Source organism: Balaenoptera ricei, chromosome 2 (genome assembly GCF_028023285.1).
Source record: "Balaenoptera ricei isolate mBalRic1 chromosome 2, mBalRic1.hap2, whole genome shotgun sequence".
Taxonomy (NCBI): Eukaryota; Metazoa; Chordata; class Mammalia; order Artiodactyla; family Balaenopteridae; genus Balaenoptera; species Balaenoptera ricei.
Window position 1 is genome coordinate 175470719 of NC_082640.1, and position 27884 is coordinate 175498602.

At 38.1% G+C, this 27884-nt stretch overlaps 1 protein-coding gene across 1 annotated transcript in view; it reads right to left on the minus strand.

The window, feature by feature from the left end:
• The window catches only part of CATSPERB (cation channel sperm associated auxiliary subunit beta), a 138279-nt gene that overhangs the window by 24591 nt on the left and 85804 nt on the right, over positions 1-27884 (minus strand). The window contains exons 17-20 of the mRNA XM_059915818.1: positions 26348-26502; positions 24023-24177; positions 10412-10602; positions 6012-6344 (exon numbers count right to left, since the gene is read on the minus strand). Coding sequence (XP_059771801.1) covers positions 6012-6344; positions 10412-10602; positions 24023-24177; positions 26348-26502 — 834 coding nt within the window. The remainder of the gene's footprint in view (positions 1-6011; positions 6345-10411; positions 10603-24022; positions 24178-26347; positions 26503-27884) is intronic.

The window sequence follows — 27884 nt, forward strand, 5'->3', positions numbered from 1 at the left end:
AATTTCATACTTTTACATGTACCTGTCCAGTTTTCCCAGCAACACTTATTGAAGAGGCTGTCTTTTCTCCACTGTATCTGCTTGCCTCCTTTATCAAAGATAAGTTGACCATATGTGTGTGGGTTTATCTCTGGGCTTTCTATCCTGTTCCATTGATCTATGTTTCTGTTTTTGTGCCAGTACCAAACTGTCTTTATTACTGTAGCTTTGTAATATAGTCTGAAGTCAGGGAGCCTGATTCCTCCAGCTCTGTTTTTCTTTCTCCAGATTGCTTTGGCTATTCCAGGTCTTTTGAGTTTCCATACAAATTGTGCAATTTTTTGTTCTAGTTCTGTGAAAAATGCCATTGGTAGTTTGATAGGGATTGCATTGAATCTATAGATTGCTTTGGGTAGTATAGTCATTTTCACAATGTTGATTCTTCCAATCCAAGAACATGGTATATTTCTCCATCTATTTGTATCATCTTTAATTTCTTTCATCAGTGTCTTATAATTTTCTGCATACAGGTCTTTTGTCTCCTCAGGTAGGTTTATTCCTAGATATTTTATTCTTTTTGTTGCAATGGTAAATGGGAGTGTTTTCTTAATTTCACTTTCAGATTTTTCATCATTAGTGTATAGGAATGCAAGAGATTTCTGCGCAAATCAATCAACGTGATACATCATATTAACAAATTGAAGGAGAAAAACCATACGATCATCTCAATAGATGCAGAGAAAGCTTTTGACAAAATTCAACACCCATTTATGATAAAAGCCCTGCAGAAAGTAGGCATAGAGGGAACTTGCCTCAACATAATAAAGGCCATATATGACAAACCCACAGCCAACATTGTTCTCAATGGTGAAAAACTGAAACCATTTCCACTAAGATCAGGAACAAGACAAGGTTGCCCACTCTCTCCACTATTATTCAACATAGTTTTGGAAGTGTTAGCCACAGCAATCAGAGAAGAAAAAGAAATAAAAGGAATCCAAATAGGAAAAGAAGAAGTAAAGCTGTCACTGTTTGCGGATGACATGATACTATACATAGAGAATCCTAAAGATGCTACCAGAAAACAACTAGAACTAATCAATGAATTTGGTAAAGTAGCAGGATACAAAATTAATGCTCATTATAGTTTTGATTTGCATTTCCCTGATGATTAGTGATATTGAACACCTTTCCATATACCTGTTGGCCATTTGCATATCTTTGGAAAAATGTCTGTTCAGGTCCTTTACACATTTTTAATTGGATTATTTGTTTGTTTGCTATTGAGCTGTATGAGTTCCTTTTATATTATAGATACTAACCCCTTATCAGATATATGGTTTGCAAATATTTTCTCCCACTCTATATGTTGCCTTTTCTTTTTTTTTTTTTAACGTTTTTATTGGAGTATAATTGCTTTACAATGGTGTGTTAATTTCTGCTTTATAACAAAGTGAATCAGTTATACATATACATATATCCCATATCTCTTCCCTCTTGCTTCTCCCTCCCTCCCACCCTCCCTATCCTTCTAGCTGGTCACAAAGCACCGAGCTGATCTCCCTGTGCTATGCAACTGCTTCCCACTAGCTATCTATTTTACATATGGTAGTGTTTATATGTCCATATATATACTACCACTCTCTCACTTTGTCCCAGCTTACCCTTCTCCCTCCCCGTGTCCTCAAGTCCATTCTCTAGTAGGTCTGCATCTTTATTCCCATCTTGCCCCTAGGTTCTTCATGAACTTTTTTTTTTTTTTTTTAGATTCCATATATATGTGCTAGCATATGGTATTTTTTTTTCTCTTTCTGACTTACTTCAGTTTGTATGACAGACTCTAGGTCCATCCACCTCACTACAAATAACTCAATTTCGTTTCTTTTTATGGCTGAGTAATATTCCATTGTATATATGTGCCACATCTTCTTTATCCATTCATCTGTCGATGGACACTTAGGTTGCTTCCATGTCCTGGCTATTGTAAATAGAGCTGCAATGAACATTGTGGTACATGGCTCTTTTTGAATATGGTTTTCTCAGAGTATATGCCCAGTAGTGGGATTGCTGGGTCGTATGGTAGTTCTATTTTTAGTTTTTTAAGGAACCTCCATACTGTTCATAGTGGCTATATCAATTTACATTCCCACCAACAGTGCAAGAGGGTTCCCTTTTCTCCACACCCTCTCCAGCATTTACTGTTTGTAGGTTTTTTGATGATGGCCATTCTGACTGATGTGAGATGATATCTCATTGTAGTTTTGATTTGCATTTCTCTAATGATTAATGATGTTGAACATTCTTTCATGTGTTTGTTGGCAATCTGTTTATCTTCTTTGGAGAAATGTCTATTTAGGTCTTCTGCCAATTTTTGGATTGGGTTGTTTGTTTTTTTGATATTGAGCTGCATGAGCTGCTTGTAAATTTTGGAGATTAATCCTTTGTCAGTTGCTTCATTTGCAAATATTTTCTTCCATTCTGAGGGTTGTCTTTTTGTCTTGTTTATGGTTTCCTTTGCTGTGCAAAAGCCTTTAAGTTTCATTAGGTCCCATTTGTTTATTTGTGTTTTTATTTCCATTTCTCTAGGAGGTGGGTCAAAAAGGATCTTGCTGTGATTTATGTCATAGAGTGTTCTGCCTATGTTTTCCTCTAAGAGTTTGATAGTGTCTGGCCTTACATTTAGGTCTTTAATCCATTTTGAGTTTATTTTTGTGTATGGTGTTAGGGAGTGTTCTAATTTCATTCTTTTATATGTAGCTGTCCAGTTTTCCCAGCACCGCTTATTGAAGATTGCCTTTTCATTTTGTTTTTTGTTTCCTTTGCTGTGCAAAAGTTTTTTAGTTTGATATAGTCCCATTTGTTTACTTTTGCTTTTATTTCCTTTGCTTGTGGTATCACATCCAAAAAAAATCATTGCCAAGACCAATGTCAAGGGGGTTTTTCCTTTATGTTTTTTTTTTTCTAGGATTTTTATGGTTTCAAGTCTTACATTTAAGTCTTTAATCCATTTTGAATTAATTTTTGTGAGTGGTGTAAGTTAGGGGTCCAGTTTTATTCTTTTGCACATGGCTGTCCAGTTTTCCCAACACCATTTATTGAAGAGACTATTCTTTCCCCATTGGCTCCCTTGTCAAAACTTAGTTGACTGTGTATGCATGGGTTTATTTCTGGGATCTCTACTCTGTTCCATTGGTTTATATGTCTGTTTTTATGCCATTACCATAATGTTTTGGTTAATATAGCTTTGTAATAGAGTTTGAAATTAAGAAGTGTGCTTCCTCCAGCTTTGTTCTTTCTCAACATTGCTTTGGCTACTCAGGGTCTTTAATGTGAATACACCACATTAACAGAATGAAAGATAAAAATTATTATCTCAACAGATATAGAAAAAGCATTTGACAAAATTCAACATCCATTCATGAATAAAACTCTCAACAAATTAGGTTTAGAAGGAATGTCCTTCAACACAATATAGGCCATATGTGACAAGTCCATAGCTAACATCATACTCATACTTATCATACTCAAGCTTAAAGCTTTTCCTCTAAGATGAAGAACAAGACAAGGATGTTCCCTCTCACCACTTCTACTCAACACAGTACTGGAAGACTTACCCAGAGCAATTAGGAAAGAAAAAAGGCATCCAAATCAGAAGGGAAGAAGTAAAATTGTGTCTGTTTGCAGATGACAGAATATTATATTTAGAAAACCCTAAAGGCTCTACCAAAACAGTGTTAGAATAAAAAGGTTCAGCAAAGTTGCAGGATAAAAAATCAATGCAGAAAAATCAGTTGTGTTTCTATACACTAGCAATGAACTAGCTGAAAGAGAAATTAAGAAAACGACCCCATTTATAGCACCATCAAAAAGAACAAAGTATTAGGAATAAATGTAACCAAGGAGGTGAAAGACATGTACACTGAAAACTATGACACCAGTGAAAGAAACTGAAGATGACACAAATAAGCTGAAAGACATCTCATGTTCATGAATTGGAAGAATTAATATTGTTAAAGTGTCCATACCACCTAAAGCAATCTACAGATTGTAATTCCTATCAAAATTCCATTGGCACTTTTCGCAGAAATACAAAAGAAAACCCTAAAATTTGTATGCAACCACCAAAGACTGTGCATTTCTTACAAGCACCCAGGTGATGCCAATGAAGCTGGTCCAGGGACCACATCTTGAATAGCATGGACTAGGTTTTTCTTCAGAGGCAACTGAGTTGATTTGCTGATTATTATTTGTTTCTTCAAACTGAACAAGTTTAAAATATAACAAATTAGTTGTTAAATACAATTAAAGCTAAAATAGTTATAACATTTGGGATTTGTACTGGAATACAGAGAAATAACAAAGGAACAGAATTTTTAAAACCCAGAAATGGTCAAAATAATAGGTAAATTGCATTGTTTTTAAAAATCAGTGAAGAAAAAATACATTATTCAATAAGTGATGTTGGAACAACTACCTAACCACCTGTAATACACCAAAACAAAGTGTAGATAAATTAAATAATTAGATGGAAAGTTAAAGCCATAAAATTAAAACCCTAAAATTACTTGATGGAAATATGGACAATTAGTCATATAATCAAAGAGAAAGTTCTAAGGGTTTCAGAAAGAAGTTTTTTCAGAATATTTAGTCCACAATACTGACGGAAATAGAAATACATGTCTCCAATTTTTTTCAAAGCCTATAATTTTCATTTTTATAAATTGCACTTGGTTATGTTTTTCAAATAAGCTTGTTTTTTTTTAAATAGTGTTTTGTCCTTTCATTATGGTTCATATGCTTTCTTTTATCTCTTTAAGAGTTTTACATATTTTATACTTTACAATTGTTTTTATAGTGTCTTTCTGATTTTTCCATAAACTCAAGATTAAAACTTTGTTTCCTATGCTTGTTGAGTTTCTCTTATGTTGGGTCATTTCCTTACATGGTTTTAAAATTCTTTTCCTCAATTTATGTTCATGAAGATTGATTTTTCTGTGGAATTCCATGTTACCTTGTTTATGAAAGTATTCCTACAGAGGGTTTTGTGCTTCCTTATGCTGGGACCCAGGCATTGTAATGATGTCTCAGTTTGGGATTCTTGTATTTGGTGGGTAGTGTCTAGGTGTTACACAGTCTTGGAGTTTGGGTTTTTTACAAGAAATTCTTTGAGTCCCGTGGAGATGACAATCTCCCTACCTCTTTCTTTGAGTTGTTGGGTAGTGTTTTCCTTATCCTCTCTTCACCCTTCATGATTTGATGGTTCCAGCTTTACTTAATGTTCTCATTTCCAACTTCCTACCACAAGGTAGAAATGTCTAAAGGTCTACATCTTCTACCAATGCTTGGGCATTAAAATTCATCCCACTGCCTATATGGCCCATGTCTGAGCCTCAAAACCTTCCAGGAGCCACATATTAGCTAATTTTTTCGACTTTGAGTTCCCTTTTCATTTCTGGTGACAGGATTTTCTGTTTTCCCTCCCCTTCCTTCCATATTTTCCCCTCAATTTCTAGCTCAGTAATTTACTAAAATTTTTTGTTTTATTTCTTTCCAATATGCCATTTCCCCATCATTTTTAGTAAGTTTTATATTAGTTTTGTAATAAATAAATACCTTGAAAAATGGAGAAAAGTATAGAATTCTATTTAAACGTCTTTTTTTTGGCTTAAAATAAATACTTGAAATGATTATAACAACACCAAGGTAATTATAATGTTTTCTTTTCAGAGGGCAGCAAAAACCTAAACTAAAATCCTGTGTCTATTTGGGCTGATAATTTAAGCTTATTTATAAAATAAGGATTATAATCTAGCCTTTTAGGGTTGTTATAAACATTAAATTTTAAAATGAATTAAAAAATCATTTAATACAGAGCTTTGCATAAGTGCTCAATAATTAGAACTAGTACTGTTATTGGTAGAATGCCACCTACTACAGAAACCAAAGATAAAGGAAATATCAAAGAGTATATTTTACATTCAAGAAAAGCAATAACATCTCCTTTTGATATTTCCCAATAAAAATAAACTTACCTTTTGTATTAGGTATGACTTTAATTTTTAAAGCATGAGATTTCCCCAGATCAATGTATTTCAGGACATTGAGGGATAGTGAATCATCATGTTGTTGAAACCAGTAATTACATGGTTTTGAATGTATGTTCCATGTTCGTCCATCCCTTTGTCCAAAGTTGTATAAGAACCAGGAGCCTTTTAGAAAGGTCATATTGTGGGGTACTGTTTCAGGCATGGTAGCGATAGCTAAAGCATTCTCATTATCTAAAATCCTTGTGATCAGGAAGCTGCTGTAACCGGGAATCACCACAGTCTTTTCTATATCCGAATCTTGAAATGAGGAAGTAACACCTGAAGCTAAAACAGGAATGATTTGGTATAAAATAAAACAGCCAATGTTCTGCAAGCAATACTGGTGGACATAACTGAGGAATACACTAGTTGAGTTTTTAAATTATGGTCTTAACTAGAGGATACATTTGCCAGATTTCAGGTTATAATTCAAATTATTTTGTAGAAAGTGTATTGCAAATATGCCAAGCACAGTTTTTACTGTGAAACTAGTTCTATAAAATTCTCAGCAGAAAAAAACCACATAGGGCTAAGTAATTATAAGAAATCTGATTTCTTTACCATAGAACTATTAAGAGCCTTAATAACCCAGAGTCTTTATTGTGATTTTATAAGAGAAGAATAATGTAGCTAGTGTTTTCCCTAGGGCCTAAAGGTCTGCCTATTACATAGCAGATGCTCAATAAATATTTGTTGAATAAATGAATAATTGATTGCTTAAGAAGAGCATGAAGATTTAGAAGAAAAGAGGCTTGAGGGCAGGACCATAAGGAACACCATCATGTAAAAATGGGAAGGAAAAAAAAACTCCACAAAGGAGACAAAGAAGAAATGATTGGAGAAAATCCATCAGAGAGGATATGAGGGAAGCCAAAAGATGGCTGTTTGAAGGAGAGGGAAGTCATCATTTTAAATGTTTTTGAAACATGTCAACAATGATACTCACCTCGTTCTGAAAAAATAAGTAGAAGTAGTCAGAAGACAATCTCATAATTCCCTTTATTATGCACACACGCTCTAATTTTTCCCATTTCAACAAACCAACAAAAATCCTTTCCTACAATCCCTCCAACTACCACATAATTTCTCTCCTCCCCTTCATTGTGAAATTCCCTGAAAGGGCTGCCTTTATTCACTATCTTCAATTCCTCGCCTCTCATAAGTTTTTAAACCTAACCCAATCAGACTTTTGTCTACATGACTCCACCCAACGACAGCTTTTATCAAGGTTACCAATGACTTGACACAGATCCATTGGGCAGTTTTCTCTCCTCGTCTTACCTCACCTCTTGGCAGCATGTAGCACAGCATCATTCCCTCCTTCTTGAAGTACCTTCTTCACTTGGTTTCTGAGACACACTCTCTTAGTTCTTCTCCTAGCAGACCATCTGGTCTTCCTGTTCTCTGACCACTAACTGTTGGACCTCAGACTTTTTCGTTTCTATACCTACACTAGCTTTCCCAGTGATCTCATCTGATCTCATAGCATTAACTATCATATATGCTGACCACTTGATTCCCCCCCCCCCTTTTTGAGATATAACTGATATATAACATTAGTTTCAGGTGTACAACACAATTCGATATTTGTATGTATTGCAAAATAATAACCACAAAAATCTAGCTAACATCCATCACCACACACAGTTACAACTTTTTTTCTTGTGAGGAAAACTTTTAAGATCTACTCTCTTAACAACTTTGAAATATACAACGCAGTGTTAGCTATAGTCACCATGTTTTATATTACATTCCTATGACTTATTTATTTTATAATTACAAGTTTATATCTTTTGATCCCTTCACCGAACCCCCATCTCTGGCAACTACCAATCTATTCTGAGTTTATTTATTTGTTGTTTGCTTGTTTTTAGATTTCACATATAAGTGACATCATACAGTATTTGTCTTTCTCTGTCTGACTTATCTCACAATAATGCCCTCAAAATTCATCCATGTTGTTGCAAGTGGCAAGATTTCCTCCTTTTTTATGGTTGAATAATATTTTACTGTATATATATATATATATACAAACCCAATTTTCTTTATCCATTCATCTATCAATGGACACAGGTTGCTTCTACATCTTGGCTACTGTAAATAATGCTGCAATGAACAAGGGGGAGTATATTATCTTTTCAAGTTAGCATGCTCATTTTCTTTGGATAAATACTCAGATGTGGAATTGCTTGATCATATGGTAGTTCTATTTTTAATTTTTTGAGGAACCTTTATATTGCCTTCCATAGTGACTGCACCAATTTACATTCCCACCAACAGTGCACAAGGATTCCCTTTTCTACACATCCTCCCCAACAATTTTTATTGCCTGTCTTTTTTTTTTAATATTTATTTATTTGGTTGCACTGAGTCTTAGTTGCAGCTCCAGGGTTCCTTAGTTGTGGCTCACCAGCTCCTTAGATGCGGCATGGGGGCTCCTTACTTGTGGCATGTGAACTCGTAGTTGCAGCATGCATGTGGGATCTAGTTCCCTGACCAGGGATCGAACCTGGGCCCCCTGCATCGGGAGCACAGAGTCTTATCCACTGCACCACCAGCGAAGGCGAAGGTATGTATTTACTGGTGGATAAATTCATACCTGCACCAAAGAATGTATATGTTAACATGTTAAGGCCGAATACATACCACCTTATGTATTAAGGTGGATAGGTATGCATTTATTGGCAGTTTGTTAATTGTTTCCTAGGTGTTTTATACTTTCTCTGTTCCTTTCTTCTTTTGCTCTCTTTCTTTGTGATTTGATGATTTTCTGTGGTTATCTGTAGTGGCTTAGATTCCTGTTTATTTTGTGTATCTACTATAGGTTTTTGCTTTGTGGTTACCACTGGGCTTACATAAAACAACTTATATTTATAATAGTCTATTTTAAGTTGATAACAACTTAAGTTTGAATGCATTCTAGGGCTCTACATTTCTACCCCAATTTATGTTTTTGATATCACAATTTACATATTTTTATCTTGTGTATCCATTAACTAATCATTGTAGTTAGTTTTTTTACTACCTTTGTCTTTAACTTTCATACTAGCTTTATAAGTGATTAACTACCACATTTACAACATAAGATTATTCTAAATTTTACTATATATTTGCCTTTACCAGTGAAATTTATACTTTCACACATTTTCCTATTACTGATTAGCTCTCTTTTGTTTCACCTTAAAGAAATTCCTGTAACATTTCATGTAAAGCCAGTCTAGGATGATGAACTCGTTTGGTTTTTGCTTGTCTGGAAAACTCTTTATCTCTCCTTCAATTCTCCATGACAATGTTGCTGGTAGATAGATATACTTGGTTGGCAATTTTTTTCTTTCAGCACTTTGACTATATCATCTCATTCCCTTCTGATGTGCAAAGTTTCGGTTGAAAAATCTGCTGATAGTCTTATGGGGGGGGTTCTACTGTAGGTAACGAGTTATTTTTCTCTTGCCACTTTTAAGATTCTCTTCTTGTCTTTAAGTTTTGACACTTTAATTATAATGTGTCTTGGTGTGGGTCTCCCTGGGTTCATCTTATTTGGAACTCTATAGGCTTCCTGGATCTGGATGTCTGTTTCTTTCCCCAGGTTATAGAAGCTTTCAGCCATTATTTGTTCAAATAATTTTTCTGCTCCTTTCTCTCTCCTCCTTCTGACTGCTCAAATGTATTTCTCCAGTCCAGAGGTCTTTCCTGAACTCCAGACTTGTCTTTCTATATATCTACCTTATTTTTCCACTTGGATGAGTAACAGACATCTTACATCTAATATGATCTCTCACCTGATTATTGCAATAGCCTCTTAACTGATTTCTCTGCTTTCCTTCTTGCCCTCTCTCTGTCACATGCCCAGTCTGTTCTCAACAGAGCAGCTAGTTCAATCACGTCACTTTCTGCTCAAAACACTCCAAAGGCTCATTTACTCAGAGTAAAACCCAAATCCTTACAATAAACTATATTAACTTTTGCTATGTATCTATCATATAATCCTTTGAAATAGAAATATGCTACATGACAGTGATTCAAAATTATTTCATTATGTAGGGTAAAGTCTGGACTTTTTGACTTTTCTCACTGTTCCTGAGCACTGTTTAAGACAAAATAACATCATATTATAGAAATAAATGATAGGTGTTACTATTGATGAAATATCAATGAAGTGATAGCTAGGTTTCATTATATTAGAAATAAAGAATTCCTCCAGGAATCTAAGTATATGTAGACTTCTGTAGATTACCAACTGGACTAAATTTTGAAATCTATTGTTCTATAAAAGAGCATGAACACTCTTCCCAAAAGATAATTTCTCATTTTCCCCAGCCATCAGAGAGATATATTACTACACTTACTTTGTAATTGAAGACTAAGCTTATAGGAGAAAGTTCCAGCTTGATTAATGGAAAGGGAACTAGACAAACAAGAGCTTTCATGCACTTCCTCTATTCCAAAAGGGTCTATAATTTCTGCAATAACTGACGACAAAAATCCTTCAGGAGTGTTATGTTGCAATATCTTTCTTATGTAAGCTGTTCCAGTTTTCCTAAAACCAAACCAACAAACATCATGCAACTTGGGTGAAACAGTGGCTTAAATTAGCAAGTTCATAACCATATAATTTATAAATAAAATTTACCACAAATGGCTAACAAATGAATATTTGAGTAACATTTGTTCAACCTCATTAGTAATCAATGAAATGTCAATTACAGCAATGGGATATGATTTTTCACCTATCAAATTAGGAAAGGTTTTTAAAAGACAGTGTTTAATAGTGGTAAGAATTTAGTGGAGATAGGCACTAATGGGATTGTAAACTGGTACAAGATTCCTAGAAAGCAATTTGACATTATGCATTAAGAGCTCTAATATTATTTTTTTCACCCTCTGATTCCATAAATCTACTGATAGGGTTCTATCCTAAGGAAAAAACTTGAAACACAGAGGGGGAGAAAAGCTTTCCATACAAAGATGTTCACCACAGCATTATGATAAAAGCTAGAAATAAAAATGCCAACAATAGGAAAATTAAGTAAATGATAATACCTGATCTACCTAGGCAAAATACATCTATTAAAATGCTACTTACAAAGAGTTTTTAATTACCTAAGGAAAGTGGTCACATTATAATGTCAAAATGAAAGAAGCATAGTGAAGAATGTTGAAATGCATGTTGAAAAGGACTAATCAGTAATTCATCAAGGTGTTAACAGTCATGATTTCAACTGTCTTCTTTATATTTGCCTGTCTTTTAGGAAATTTCTACAGTGAGTATGTGCTTTATAATCAAGAAAAACAACCTATTTTTAAAACGTTATGCTAAGATATCCATGTGCAAAAAATAAATCTACACAGAGACCTTACACCCTTCACAAACAGTTTAACTCAAAATAAATTAGACTTAAACATAAAATGCAAAACTCTAAAACTCCTAGAAGAGAACATAGGAGAAAACCTAGATGAACTTGGGTATGGCGATGACTTTTTAGATACAACACTAAGGACACAATCCATGAAAGAAAAAAATTGACAAGCCATACTTTATTAAATTAAAAACTTCTGCTCTGTGAAAGACACTGTCAAGAGAATTAGAAGACAAGCCATAGACTGGGAGAAAATAGTTGTGAAAAACGTATCTGACAAAGGACTGTTATCCAAAATAAACTGTAGGGGAGGAATAAAACCTCTTTTTCCTCTGCCCTCCTAGGTTCTGTGCCTGGGACCCTAGAAATTAAACTGATGAAAGCCAGATTAACAATAAAAAATGAACACTTTATTAATGTGTGTCATGCTTACACAGGGGAGACACCTCAGTGATGAGTAACTCAAAGGGGTGGTTAGAACCTGGAGCTTGTCTAGCATCTTAATAAAGAACAATAAGTTTGTGGAGAAGTGACAAGATAAAGAAAAAGGGGCTAAGGCTTTTAGGGGTGGCAAACAGTGGAAAAGTAAATATATGGGAGAAACTATTGGAAGAAAAGGGTTGTTTTTAGTAATCCTTGTTATGCAGATTCCTCTCAGTGTCTCTGAACTGGTAAGAGTCTCCAGTTGTCTCTGGTGATTAGGAATCATCCTGCCTTTCTTGGTAGAGAGGTGGAGGGCAAGGGATTTTTTCATATGTCTGCTTCTTCTTAATTGCCTTAGGCTAAAAATAATCTTTATGCCAAAGTGGTATATTTTGGATTGCCATATGCCAATCCCCTACAATACAAACAACTCTTAAAACTCAACAGTAAGGGGCTTCCCTGGTGGTGCAGTGGTTGAGAGTCCTTCTGCCAGTGCAGGGGACACGGGTTCGGGCCCTGGTCTGGGAAGATCCCACATGCCGCGGAGCAACTGGGCCCGTGAGCCACAACTACTGAGCCTGCGCATCTGGAGCCTGTGCTCCGCAACAAGAGAGGCCGCGATAGTGAGAGGCCCGCACACTACGATGAAGAGTGGTCCCTGCTCGCTGCAACTAGAGAAAGCCCTCGCACAGAAACGAAGACCCAACACAGCCAAAAATAAATAAATAAATATATTAAAAAAACAAACAAAAAAAACCCTCAACAGTAAGAAAAGAAACAGCCCAGTTAAAAAGTGGGCAAAAGGTCTAAATAGACACCTCACTGAAGAAAACATGCAGATGGCAAATAAACATATGAAAAGATGCTTATATGCATCATATATCATCGGGAAATGCAAATTAAAGCAACAACGAGATACCACTATACGCTTATTAGAATGGCAAAAGTCCAAAATATTGACAACACCAAATATTGGTGAGGATGTAGAGCAACAGGAACTCTCATTTATTGCTGGTGGGAATGCAAAATGGTACAGCCACTTTGAAAGCCACTTACCATATGATCCAGCAATCAAATTCCTTGGTATCTATTCAAATGAGTTAAACACAAAACCTGAACAAGGATGTTTATGGCATCATTATTCAAAATTGCCCAAACTTGGAAGCAACCAAGATGTCCTTCAGTAGGTGAATGGACAAAAAAACTGTGGTACATCCAGACAATGGAATGTCATTCAGTGGTAAACAGAAATGAGCTATCAAGTCGTGAAAAGACATGAAGGAAGCTGAAATGCATATTACTAAGTGAAAGAAGCCAATCTGAAAAGCTACACACTGTGTGATTCCAACTATATGACATTCTGAAAAAGGCAAAACTATGGAGACAGTATAGATGTCAGGGATTAGTGGGGATGGAGGGATGAATAGGCAGAGCAGAGAGGACTTTTAGGGCAGTGAAAGTATTCCGTATGATATTTATAGTATAAGGTGGATACGTGTCATTACATAATTGTCAAAAGCCATAGAATGTACAACACCAAGAGTGAACCCTAATGTAAACTATGGGCTTCAGGTGACTGATGATGTGTCAATACAGGTTCATGGATTGTAACAAATGTACCTACATTATACTATAGTATAGTGTCCTACACTATGGTGTAGGACATCAATAGTGGGGGAGGTATGTGTGGAGAGGGGGTATATGGGAACTCTACTTTCTGATCAGTTTTGCTATGATCCTAAAACTGCTCTTAAAAAATAAAGTTTATTACCGTAATTAAAAAAAATTAACCTCTTTGTATCTGAAGTCATTGACCAATAGCCAGGCTATTACTGAACCTGTCTTCCCACTTCTCCCACCACTGGCGAGGTAAATGAGCCTCTTGTACTCAGGTGTCTAGGATGGCTCTTGGGGGTGATCAAGCTCCAGTCTTCCAGGAGACATAAGAAGTCAGCTTTTAAAGGAGGGAATGGGGTTTGGGCAATGAAGGATGGGCTTAAAATTAGGAGTCAGGGAGTTCCTGAGGTGGAAAGGAATATCTGTTGAGGGGGGAAAACACTGCAAAAAGACAATCACCATCAAACTTAACTGCCTGTAACGCTAAGCTCCCATTCCAGTACTCATGCTGTTTCCCCAGCCCACTGCCCTCACCCCATGCCAATGAAGCTGCTTTAATCAAGGTTACTACAGCCTGGAATGTTGCCACATCCAAAGGTCACGTCACTTCTTTGTTCTTATTTTACTCAGTCTCTCAGCCGCATGGGTCACAGTGGTCCACTCCATACTTTCCAAAACACCCACCTCCCTTGGCTTATAGGATCCCACATTTCCCTGGTTTTTCTTCTATCTCACTGGCTGCTCCGTCTTCGTTTTCTTGGCTGGGGCCTCCTCTTCTGCCTAATCTCTCTTCCTGAAGTGCCCAAGGCCTTTTCTTCTCTACAGACATCCATTTATACAGGAACAACTGCCAAATGCAGAGCTCCTGCTCTGACTTTGTGTGCTATGCATTAGTACATCCATGCAACTGCCAACTTCACATCTTCACTTGGGTACCTAACAGGCATTTCAAAGTTAATATTTCTAATATGGAACTCTCACTCACCCTGCCTAACTCTGCATTCCTCATCTCATAAAATGACAGCATGATCTACCTAGCTGCAAACCAAAAACCTAGATAGTTCTTGATTGCTCTCTTGCTAATACCCACACCAGGCAATCTGTCATCAAATCCTGTCTTTTCTCAAGTGCACCTGCTTCAACCACCTTCATTTCTCACCTGTATTACTTCAATAGCTTTCCAAGGGGCCTGGAAACTTTGACTTCTCATTCTGTCCTATACTTTTCAAAGCAGAGTGATCTTTTCGAAAATAAAAATAATTTCACTTTCCTATGTAAAACTCTCCAATGGCTTCCCCTGGCACCAAGAATAACACGTAAACTCCTCATGCAGCCTACAATGCCTTATATGATCTGGCACTTACCTACCTCCTCGCTCACCTTCCACCACACCATCTCACTCTGCACCATCCACACTAGCCTCCTTCCTGTTTATTAAATACACCCACATATTTTCTTGCCTCACTGCATTTACACTTGCAATTTCTTTTGCCTGGAAAGCTCTTCGCTTTTTGTTCTCAGCTGTTTGCTTATCCTTCTCACTCCCTCTGTCACCATGTTTACTTTCTTCATAGCATGTATTAGATCTAAAACTATTTTGTTTTTTGCTTCCTGTTTATCATCTGTCTCTCTTCATTAGAATGTCACCTCCATGCGGGCAAGGACCTTGTCTATCTTATTCACCACTATATTCCCAGTCTTAGCATAAGACGTGACGTGAAATCGTCACTCAATAATATTCATGGAATTAACAAATAGCTTTACCAAAAACTTTGTGTAAATGTTGATGATGTTTTCTTTCTGAGCAATTTAGTAGAATTATTGACATTAAGTTATCACTTTTAGGATTTTGTGGAGATTCTCAAAAACAATTGACCTTGTTACGAAATGAGAGAAGTTCCTTCTCAATACTTCACCATTTGTGGAACGACTATACTTCCCATTATCAAGCAGATACAGTTTTTTTACCTGTGGGTATATAATCAATTCCCACTGTGGAAAGGATTTTGATTCAGTATCCAACATCTCGTAGGTAGTGCCCCCAAAATCCAAAATCCTTGCTAATGTTCTGAATCCCTTGTGTTCCATCATCGAATCTTTCTTTAAACCATTTTTAAAAATTGAAGTATAGTTAATTTACAATGTTGTGTTAATTTCAGGGGTACAGCAAAGTAATTCAGATATATATATATATATATATATATATATATATATATATATATATATATATATATATACTTTCAGCTTCTTTTCCATCATAGGTTATTACAAGATATTGAATATAGTTTCCTGTGCAATACAGTAGGTTCTTGTTGTTTGTCTGTTTCCATCATCTAACCTTAGTTCCTCTTATTCCACAAATTCTCTTTTGAATTCCAAGCCTACTGTTTGTCATTTCCACACTGCATGATTCCTCACCCAACAGTCTGTCTACCACAAGTACCTGTCTTCTTAAGCACAATATGAGAACCTCAGATTCCCTCACAATAATAAGACAAGATGTGGCTGGATGTGGCACACAGAAGACAAGCATAGATGTGTTTTATAAAGCAGAGAGCCAGGCAATAGAGTACAGGAATGGAAATTACTCTGGATCCATTGTCCTGTTGAGTCTACCTCCCAAATATCTCTCAAATCAATCCATTCCTCTCCATTTCTACTATCAACATCTTAGACTGACACACGAAAAATTTTAGCCTATACTATTGCAAAATCCTTCTAACTGATCTCAGTGCATCCACAGTTGTTACCCTCTACTTCCTCCTCCCCATCTCAGCAGAGTGGTATTCTAAACAAAAGCGAGGCCATTTGAGATAAATGGGAGTTTATGAGTTTAAAGAAGGCAGGAGTAATGCTGTGCTGTGCATTTCATCTCTCATCTCCATTCTACCCTACATGGAGAAGAAGAAAGGGCTTCTCCTCATGATATGTCAAGAAGGGCTTCCAGGGGACCACTTTATAACTTGAAATATGCCTTCTGAGATTTGAGGGACATAGGGACCAGAGTTGGACTTATCCTGAGAAATATAAGGAGTGGAGACAAATCAGACACCTAGAGTTTAAAGTTATATATGTTGCGGGAAAGGGAGAAAAACGTCAATACATTTTAGACTTTAAGTTAACACACATGTGAAAATCTTAGATAACACTAAAAAAAAGAAAGGAGTATGAAAGTCCCAATCCAGTAAAAGAAAATAAAATGGAAGAGGGGAAAAAAAGAACCTTAAAGTGAGGTAAACAAAGAGAACAAAAAAGGAAACATAAAAAAAGTAGGACAAATAGCACAAAAGAAGATGGTACGAATAAAGTCAAATACATTGGGTTGGCCAAAAAGTTCATTTGGGTTTTTCCATAACTCTCCAATTAAAAAACAGAGATTGGCTAAAAAAAGCCCACAAAACCTATATATGTTTTTTATGAGAGATACATAAGGAAGGTGGCAGTAAGAGGATCAAAATCATATACTAGACAAATATTACCCAAAGAAGGCTAGTGCAACTATATGAATAACAGATTAAAAACAATAAAAACAACAAAAATTTTAAAAAAAAACCATGGTAACAACAAAAAGATAATCTGATTAAAAAGTGAGCAAAGGACTTAATTAGACATTTCTACAAAGAAGATATACAAATGGCCAATAACACATTAAAAGATGTTCAACATTACTAATAATTAGAGAAATGGAAATCAAAACCACAAGATATCATTAGGAATGGCTATTACAAAATAAAAAAATAGAGAATAACAAATGTTGGCAAAGATGTGGAGAAATTAGAACCCTTGTACATTGTTGGTGGGAATACAAAATGGTGCAGCTGCTGTGGAAAATGGTATGGAGTTTCCTCAAAATATTAAACATAGAATTACCATATGATATAGCAATTCCACTTCTTGGTATACCCAAAATAACTGAAAGTATGGTCTCGGAGAGATAGCTGTACACCCATGTTCATAGCGACATTATTCAGAATAGCCAAAAAGTGGAAGCAACCCATGCCCATCAATAGAGGAATGGATAAGCAAAATGTGGCATATGTATACAACAGAATATTATTGTCTTAAAAATGAAGGAAATTCTGTCACATGCTATAACACGGATGAACTTTAAGGACAGTATGCTAATTGAAATAAGCCAGTCTCAAAAGATATATACTGTATGATTCCACCTATGTAACTGATCTAGGTGTATCCACAACTGTTCATAGTCAAATTCACAGAGACAGAAAGTAGAACAGAGGTTGCCAGAGGCTGTGGGGAGAGGGGAATGGGGAATGAACAGTTTAGTGGGTACAGAGTTTCAGTTGGGGAAGATGAGATAGTTCTGGAGATGGATAGTGGCAATGGTTGCACAACCATGTGAATATACTTAATGTCACAGAACTGCACTCTTAAAAATGGTTAAAATGGTAAATTTTATGTTATGTATATTTTACTACAACCAAAGTACTATAATGCAAAAAAGCATTATAAATATAAAAATAATAATTAAATACCAATAAAATGTTCAACTCATCAAGAAGATGTAACAATTCTAAACTTATATGTATCAAAAACAGCCTAAAAATATATAAGGCAAAATTGACAGAACTACAAAAGAAACTAACAAATTCAATATCACATCAGAAAATTTTAACATAACTCAATAATTGATAGATCACACAGAAAAAAAATCAGTAAAGATACAGAAGATTGAAAAATCACAATTAACAAGATTAATCTAACAAATAAATACTAACATTGCACTCAACAATGTACGAAATGTATAAACATAGATAATACACAATGACCAAGATAGGTTTATTCCATGACTTCAAGTCTGGTTCAGCATTAAATCCATAATATATTTTACAACATTAAGTAAAAAGTTAAAGGAAACAAATCTATAGATATGCTCAATAGATATAGAAGAAACATTTAAAAACAAAAATAAAACACCTCTTGGGCTTCCCTGGTGGCGCAGTGGTTGAGAATCTGCCTGCCAATGCAGGGGACACAGGTTCGAGCCCTAGACTGGGAAGATCCCACATGCTGCGGAGCAACTGGGCCCGTGAGCCACAATTACTGAGCCTGCGCGTCTGGAGCCTGTGCTCCGCAACAAGAGAGGCCACGATAGTGAGAGGCCCACGCACCACGATGAAGAGTGGCCCCCGCTTGCCGCAACTGGAGAAAGCCCTCATACAGAAACGAAGACCCAACACAGCCATAAATAAATTAAATAAATAAATAAATAAAAATTAAAAAAAATAAAATAAAACACCTCTTAAACTGAAAAAAAGATAACTGTCTATAAATGAAAAAGAGTTTAAAAAATTTATGGAAAGGACAATACGTGATGGTGAAATGTTTAAAACATTCTTTTAAAAGTCAGGAACAAGGAAGCCTACTGTTATGGTCTGAATGTTTGTATCCCTCTAAAATTCCTCTGTTGAAAACCTAAAGCCCAAAGTGATGGTATTCGGAGGTGAGGCTTTTGGGAGGCGATTTAGGTCATGAGGATGAAGGCTTTGTGAATCAGTTTAGTACCCTTATAAAAGGGGCTCCAGAGCAATCCCCTGCCCCCTTCAACTATGCGAGGACAGGGCAAGAAGTTGGCAGTCTACAACCAGAAGAGAGCCTGCACAGAACCCAACCATGCTGGCACCCTAATCTTAGGCTTCCAGTCTTCAGAACTATAAGAAACACATTCCTGTTGTTTATAAGCCACCCAGCCTTTGATATTTGATTATAGCGGCCTGAACGGACTGACACCAACTATCTTCATTTCTATTTAATGAGCTCCTAGATATTGTGACAGAAAAAAAAAATGTATAATATGCTAAGAAATGTTAAAGAAACAAATTATTTGCAGGTGATGTGATTATCTGCTTAGAAAAATATTTACCTCTACTCAGAAAATCCAAAAGAATATATAGAAAAAGTACTGGAATCATCAAAAGAATGTAGCAAATTTGAAATATTTAAGATTGCTGCACAAGGGCTTCCCTGGAGACACAGTGGTTGAGAATCCTCCTGCCAACGCAGGGGACACAGGTTTGAGCCCTGGTCCGGGAAGATACCACATGCCGCGGAGCAACTAAGCCCATACACCACAACTACTGAGCCCGTGTGCCGCAACTACTGAAGCCCGCACGCCTAGAGCTCATGCTCTCCAAGAGAAGCCACCACAATGAGAAGCCTGCACACCACAATGAAGAGTAACCCTGCTCACCACAATGAAGAGTAACCCTGCTCACCGCAATCAGAGAAAGCCCGTGCGCAGCAACGAAGACCCAATGCAGCCAAAAATAAATAAGCAAAATAATTAAAAAAAAAAAAAGATTGTTACACAAAAGTCAATTACAAGACATCTGCTTTTGCTTTCAATGCAGAAAGAAGCAACCCAACAAGAAACAAAACAGATAAATCACTAAGTCATCATTTTCCTTAAGTCATCAGATAAGTAAAGTCACAAGATAACCAACTAACCTGAAATCCAAGGGAATAAGCCATTCTGAGGAGAATCTGAACACAGGAACAGTCTCACTTATGGAAGAGCATGAGAGGGAGAAACAGTGCTGGCCACAAAAGAAGCAAGTAAGAAATAGCTAAAATTGTAAACAACTGTCAAAGGTCAAGTATGTGCTGGTATGTGAGTCTGGAAATGCTGGGGCACCTTTCAAAATGGAGTCTGCACTCACTTGCAAGCTCCTTCCCATGGGTTTCCCTGGACGCTCAGGAGAGAGACTGGGGCAGGGAATAGACCAGAGAGTCCCTGCTGGTGGTGCAGGCATCAAGGGAGTGCGGGAGCGGTCACTGTGGGGGGTGGGTGGGGAGGATGGGAGCAAGCATCACTCGCTTCCCTGAACCTTCTTCCATAAGAAGCAAAAGCCTTAAGCTACAGGAGGTTGGGCATTCAACACTTGCACACAGGCCTCAAAAGAGGTGATCCATGCTGGGGGGAAGTGCTTGGAGGGTGCTGGCACTGAAGCCCTGGCTCCTTCCCTCCCTCTTATCCCCTACTCAGCAGAAGCTTGAAGCTACTGAGAGAGAGGAAGCAAAGCCACCCATCACTGGGACACAGGCAAAGTCACATTATGGATAAGGGAAGCTAAAATAATAACTCTCTATCCTTATGGAGAGTCAGGGAGCTGTCTTGGGCCTAAAATTCTAGGAGAACAAATAGAGTTATCATGCTGCAAGAAGAATCAGGAATCTCCACCTAAGATCTAACTGCAGGTACAAGGCAGAATTTGGCCTCAAGAGGTAATTTTTATTAACAGGTTGTTATGCTTTTTTTTCTTAATGGAACTTGACAAGCTGAATCTAACATTTAAATGCAAGAACAAAGGCCAAGAAAATCCAAAAGGGGGTGCTATTCATAGGAGTTACCTGGTATTGTGATCTAGGGAAGGGCAAATACAGCAATGAAGGAGAAAAGAGACCGAGACAGATTGATGTACATGTGGAACTAGGATATATCACAGGGGTGACACTGCAGATCAGGGGCAAAGACGGGTCTTGTTTGCACAATTGGTTATCTATATATATATAAAAAAGAAAGAAATCAGATCCCCACTTCATACTACACTCAACATCAATTCTAGACAGATTAAAAACTTAAAAATACAAAGCAAAAGTTAAAAACTACAAGACAAAATAGGAGAATAGCTAAATAGATTGTGGTATATTCATATGAGTGAATACAGACACATACATCAATACCAAATCATTTTTAAAGCATATGGGGTAATTTAAAAAGCATAAGGTTGGGACTTCTCTGGTGGCGCAGTGGTTGAGAGTCTGCCTGCCGATGCAGGGGACACGGGTTCGGGCCCTGGTCTGGGAAGATCCCACGTGCCGCAGAGCAACTGGGCCCGTGAGCCACAACTACTGAGCCTGCGCGTCTGGAGCCTGTGCTCCGCAACGAGAGGCCACGAGAGTGAGGCCCGCGCACCGCGATGAGGAGTGGCCCCCACTTGCCGCAACTGGAGAAAGCCCTCGCACAGAAACGAAGACCCAACACAGCCAAAAAAAAAAAAAAAAGCATAAGGTTGTATGAAAAAGGCAAGTCACAGGAAAAGGTATACATTGCTAAGTAATACATCTGGCAAAACTAAACAATATATTTTGATGCACATATATGTTAAAGCTATAGAGAAACATTTCTTAAAATGTTTACACAAAATTCAAGATAATGTTTATTTCTGAGGAGGCAGAGTGTTGGGGCAGGGAAGAGGCAGCAGAGAAAAGGAAAGCTACACAGAAGCACAGCTGGAAGGGTGCAGGGGCCCCAAAAGAGGGGAAGACTTCCAGAGGCCCAGAGGTGACGGGGGCAGTTGTCTCCAGGGAGAAGTGTCACCCCCATCAGCAGACCTCTTGCCCCTTTATCTCACCTCCGTTTTCTCACCCAAACTCCGGAAGGGGCTGGAAACCATCAGCTATGAGGGAGGGGGGATATGAATCTAAAAATAATAAGAATGAGGAAATTCTCCACCTCCCCACATTCCAGGCTCCCCAGGCTGGGTCCGGCTAAAACTGGGGCTGGAAAACAAACTTAAATTGGATAAGGGTTTGAAGTTTCTTAAAACACTGGGCAGGAATGGAGTCATGTGGTAATTGACTGACTTAGACTTTTTTAAGCTAAGGAAATATTTATTTACTCTCTAAGGGAAAATCCATGGGACTTGCTGATACTTCATCTAGAGGCAGAAAGGAAATAGGTCCACAGAGGTGGTCTGAAGAGACAGGAGGAAAAAAAAGTTGATATCCAGCTGATTCAGTAAACAAATTATACATAATTGATCTGGTTATTCACCTAATTTGAAGCCTTCAATGCTTCCCCCTCCCTTAGAATAACACCCACATTCCCTACTGGGACTCAAAAGGCCCCACCTGACCTGGTCTCGAATGACTTTTCTCCTTGGTTCACAACACTGAAGTCACTCTGGTTTTTCTTGGGTTTCTCAAGCACACATCATGTTCCTTTTGGCCTGGGGGCCTTTTCCACGCTGTGCTCTCAGGCTGGAACCTTCCCCCCACCCTATCCCCTTCCTTCATCCTCATTTTCCTGATCTCATCATAAGTGTCACTGCCTCTGGGAAACCTTCCAAGATCCTCCAGATAAGGGCTCAACCCCCAGGAACTCACTCTCTCAATGCTCCATGCTCCTCTGTTGCAGACTTACATCAACGGTAATTACACAACTGTCTATGTCCTGTGCTAGAATACAAGTTCCAGGAGTACATGGGTTTGAATGTCTTCCTCACTCTCTATCACAGCACCTTCCAGAGTGCCTTGCATGCAGTAAGTGTTAAATAACTACTTGTGGAAGAGAAGAATGAAGGGCTCACCCTGCTTCACCTCCTGACTATCTAGATATCTGCCTTTGGCCCACAGCTGACCTCATAACTTCCGGCTCCCACATCCTTGACCCTCCTGCTTGAAGTCCCACTTGCTTCCAGTTCCCTGATCCTGGCTCTTTGCTCCCATTTCCTTCCTCGGAGATGCTCATTCTCTAGTTTCTGTGCAAGTGGAGCACAGTTATTGAATTTGATCTCAGAACATGCTATGCTGGTTTTCAAATATTCTGATCCTTTAGAGAATTATCATATGCTTTTAAAAATAATTAGGATATAAGAAATTGATATTAACGTTGAGATGATGTTAATCATATGTTAATTTTAAAGAGTGATTCTCTATGTTTTCTACAAGGACATACCTATGTAAACATGCACTAACTGATCTGGAATATCACACATCCAAAAGCTATCAAAAACAAATAGTTCTAGGTGATCACAGATACTTTTCTCAGAGGCTGAAGCTTCTACAGTCTTTGTGGAAGAAAACCCTAATGCCAGCATTTGCTATATTATGTTTGATTCTTGTCCCCATCTCTACCTCTGAGTGAGCTGTCCCGTAGAGCTGGAGTTGTTGGCTATGGGACAAGATCCGAGTTGACAGCCCAATGCATGTATAATAGATTTCAACCTGGTGGAACAGGGCTCACCACTTTGGAGATAGGTGAGTTTCTGGTAATCTGAAACTGTTTCTTTTCTGGTTGTTAGATGTGGGGGTGAGGGGTTATAGAATTTGTATTGTTTTTCAAAGAAAGATTTTAGGCCTTAAAGGCAGCTTTCAGGGTCCCTGGCTCTTGCCAACATCTTCAAAGTAAGCGTTCCTCAGAACTCTGCATACCTTGCCATGCAGTATTTCATGCAGAATGGCCTCCTCTACGTTAGATGTGCTTGTCTTTAGGACATATGACAACTGCCATGGGAGTGAACTCAGAGGATAAGCAGTATCCAGTGTAGCCCAGACATTTTTGATACTCAGGACAACAAACACACATGTCTTTAGCTTGGCCAGATGGTGCTGATATAACTGGCCCCATGTTTCTCAAACTGGGGCATTGTGCAAGGCACCTTAGAGTCTATAAGTAAATGTATTTGGCCTTGCGAGGTGTCCAAAAAAGACTTACTCTCCTTGACTAGGAAAATTACTCCAAAAGATAGGCTCAAAATTTAGAATATCAATACTGGTGTGCAACCTAAGTAAAATGTGAAGATAATCAGTACCTACCTGGAGTGTATCAATTTTCCAAGGTGAATGTCGTTGAATTTCTTGGTGTATATACTTTCCTTCGGTTCATTCTCGGGCACATATGCATAAAAGATCATTTCATTTAAGGTGATATACTGTGGAGCAAGGACAGTCTCAAAGCCCATGTCAGGAGCCTGGAACACAAAAAAAGAAAATATTGAATTTAAACGAGCTTATATTTCCATTATGACAAAATGAAAATAAGATTTGCTTCCAGTTCACATCAAAACAATACTGCTTTGCTTTTCAATAGGAGGAATATTTCAACACATTCTGTCTGAATATCCACGCATGTGCAAGGGAAAACACACTTTTCTGTTGAGGAGGAGAAGAAATTCTGAGAAGGAAAGTTCAGTTTAAGATTCCCGTGAAGAAGGCTGCAGTGGGAGATGTGAATGTCTTGCCTTGTGTGTGTGGGAGGAGTCTGGAGGTGCAGATTCTAGAATTCAGTTCCTATTTGGAGTTTTCTATAAGCGAGGGGCAGGGAAGAACCTCTCGTCACTTGAGAGCTGCCCCCACCCCCAATCTCACGCTGGTGACTCTGCACAGCTGCCGCTGAGTCCCCAACACTGGTGGTTCACAAGGCTTTCCCTCACTGTCCACACCGGCACCTTTGGACCAGATTTCTGACCCGCAGGTCTTCTTTCCAACACACCCTTCTCTGATCCTGCTCTTGTCCAGATTTGGGAACTTGCAGGGGTGAGAAGACAGGTAGGGACCAGCCCCCAAGGGGATGCTGGAGTTGCCCTTGATGCTATGACAGGAGGAGGGGTGGTAGATGGTACAGACTGGTTGGGACGCCACCATCAAGTAGTGCCTTCCAGACCCATTTTCTGTCATGCCTTTTCCTCTGGCCTCTAAAAGTTGGGAACCCACGGAGAAGAGAGAGTGGGAAATAGATGCCAGGAGAATACATGTGGGACTGAACAGATGGCTTAAGGAGTCTTGAAAATTACTGACAATGCTTTAAGAGTTCTGCATGACATTCTAGCCGGGGAGTGCCAAGAACATCCCATGAAAAGAATGTGCAAGTCCAGGGAAAGGCAGCAGGATGACTGAAAGCATAGGCCTTGGAACTTGCTGCCTGATTCGATGTCTGATTCCAGTGACTAACCAGTGATGTGTGTAATTTGGGGTGAATTATTTAGCCTCCCTGCACTTCACTTTCCTTATGGGTAAAATGAGGGTAAATAATTGTTATAAAGATTAAGTGCTCATGACAGTGCCTGGCACCTAGTCAGAGCCAAATAAGGTCTAGGGACCATTTGTATCCAGAGACAATACATGTATAGTTTGTTTTGGGAGAGGAGGGTCGTAATATCGAGTGTAAGTTCCTTGAACTCACTCGCCCTGAGTATAAAAACCCCCACTGGCTTTTGATTTTAATAATTTAAACTTTCACATAAGAGAACTAAGACATTTCCTACAAATTGTGAAGTTAGTGAAAATTGGGGTAACTGCTTTTATGGTTAGTGCTACCTTCCCGCTTGCGTGGTTTGATTTATTTCTATGCAGAGCCACACAACAGAAGGGCAAATAAATACACAAGGAGTCACGTGATGGCATCTTACTGTCACTAGAAAGTTCCACTTTACTCTCTACAAATATCTCGTACAGACAGGGAACTTAAAACACCATGTTCTGAACCGCAGTTAAAACTAGAGTCATCCTTGAGTCCTCCTTTATTCTGTTTCCTTTAAGCCAAAGGGCAGGTTTTATTAAGTCCCAGTCAAAAAATCTGTTTGATTCTTTGCTGATACGCTGATGAAAATTCATTATTAATTATTATTAATTCATGATTATGTGCCCCGTGATGACTTCTTAGGCATATATACCTTCATAAGTGGCACATTATACATTAAAATTATTAGAAAAATCTGCATGAAGTATCTTCTGTGACACACGTAACGCCTTTCTCTGTTAGCATTAGAAAAGGAAGAAACAAGGGGGGGCAGGGTTAATATGAAAGAAGAAAGGTCAAACATTGGGAAAAAACAGAACTCATGTTTCTTCAAGGTCAACCTTGAGAGGCAGAGAGTCAAACCCACCATGGACCTGGGTTGGATCTAGCTTAGAATATCTGGTGGCTTGCTGTGAAGACATTTATATGAAAATATCCTAGGTGGATGTAAATCTATATAGCTCTGTATGTGACTTGAAAGATTTTGGAGATGTTCCCTGATATATGGAGGTTTTTCCTTTAGTTAAATAGAGCAAAGAGCATTAATAAGAGTTTGTAAGGAAAACACTTTCCCATTTCCACTTAAAACAAGACAAACTGTTTCAATGCATTATATCACTGACCTGTCCAAAAATACCTTTAGAATTTCCAAAGGCAGCAAGTGACCCACCAGCTTCAAAATGATCCGGAGTCAGTTTATGTATGAATCCCATGTGGTCATAGTATAATGTGAAAATTTTATCAGAAATAGATCCAATTTTACTATATCTTCCTAACCCTGTTAGGAAAGAAACAGACATCTCTTGATATTGGTACGATACAACTAGAGAACTTTAAAAACTATACCTTATGAAAACTCTATTTAAACTAAGAGGTGGGAGAAGGGCTCTGAGACTCCAGAATTAGCAAAATTCATGTTAGTCTTCGGTAAGTCCCTGGAAAGTCTTTTTCAAGCTCCATTTCATTACAGAACCTGTTTGCTGAAGTAGGTGAAGGACAGAGTGAGGGGGTGTCTAGAGGTATAGAGGAAAAGAGGTTAGCTCCTCCGGCAGTGGGTTTTCTTCCTAACACTGAAATCAGACTCCTGAGTAGGTAGAAGGCAGTGAGAAAATAACCCTTGGGGAGGCAAGGGGGAATTATCAGTAGAGACCACTGGGTCATTAGCTATACTAGGATTAATATGTTGAACCAAACTTGGTGTTTTGCGTTTCTCTCGTGTCTTAGGGCAACACGTTGAGAGGAACTGGCAGTCATCTGGTGATGCAGCAACATTCACTGAACCAAACACTGATCCAGACAAAGAAAGTGTCCCCTCCCCTGGATGGAGGATGGAGACAGAGTGAACGCTGAGGTCTCAGGATGAGAAAGGTTGATTTCCACATCCCGCTCCCCACCAAGCTCCCTAATCCTCCCTAGTTTCTCCTGTCCTGACCCCTAAACACTGGAGTGCCCCAGGACTCAGTTCTTAGATATCTTCTACCATTATCTCTGGAGATCTCATCCAGTTCCAGGATTTTATTTTATTTTTTTAAATTAATTTTTATTGGAGGATAGTTGCTTTACAACGTTGTGTTAGTTTCTGCTGTACAGCAAAGTGAATCAGCTATACATATACATATATCCCCTCTTTTCTGGATTTCCTTCCCATTTAGGTCGCCACAGAGCACTGAGTAGAGTTCCCTGTGTATACAGGAGGTTCTCATTAGTTATCTATTCTATATGTAGTAGTATATATATGTCAATCCCAATTTCCCAATTCATCCCACCTCCCCTTCCCCCCTTGGTATCCATACATTTGTTTTCTATCTCTGTGTCTCTATTTCTGCTTTCAGGATTTTAAATCCATTTTTATGTGGATGATTCCCAAATTTAAACCTCCCATCTCATTCTCTTCCCTGAACTCCAGACTTATCTAACTGCCTAATGACATCTCCATATGCATGTCAGCCAAGCATCTCACACGGAACTCATCCCAAACTGAACTCCCAATCCTCTCATAAACCTCCTCCATCCTCAGCCTTCCTCATTCCCAGTAAGGGCAACTGTGTTATTCCTGCTCCTCAGTCCAACAACCATACAGCTGTTCTTAATTCCTCTCTTCCTCTCACACCCTGTATCTAATCCATCAGCAAATCCTACTGACTTTAGCCTCAAAATACA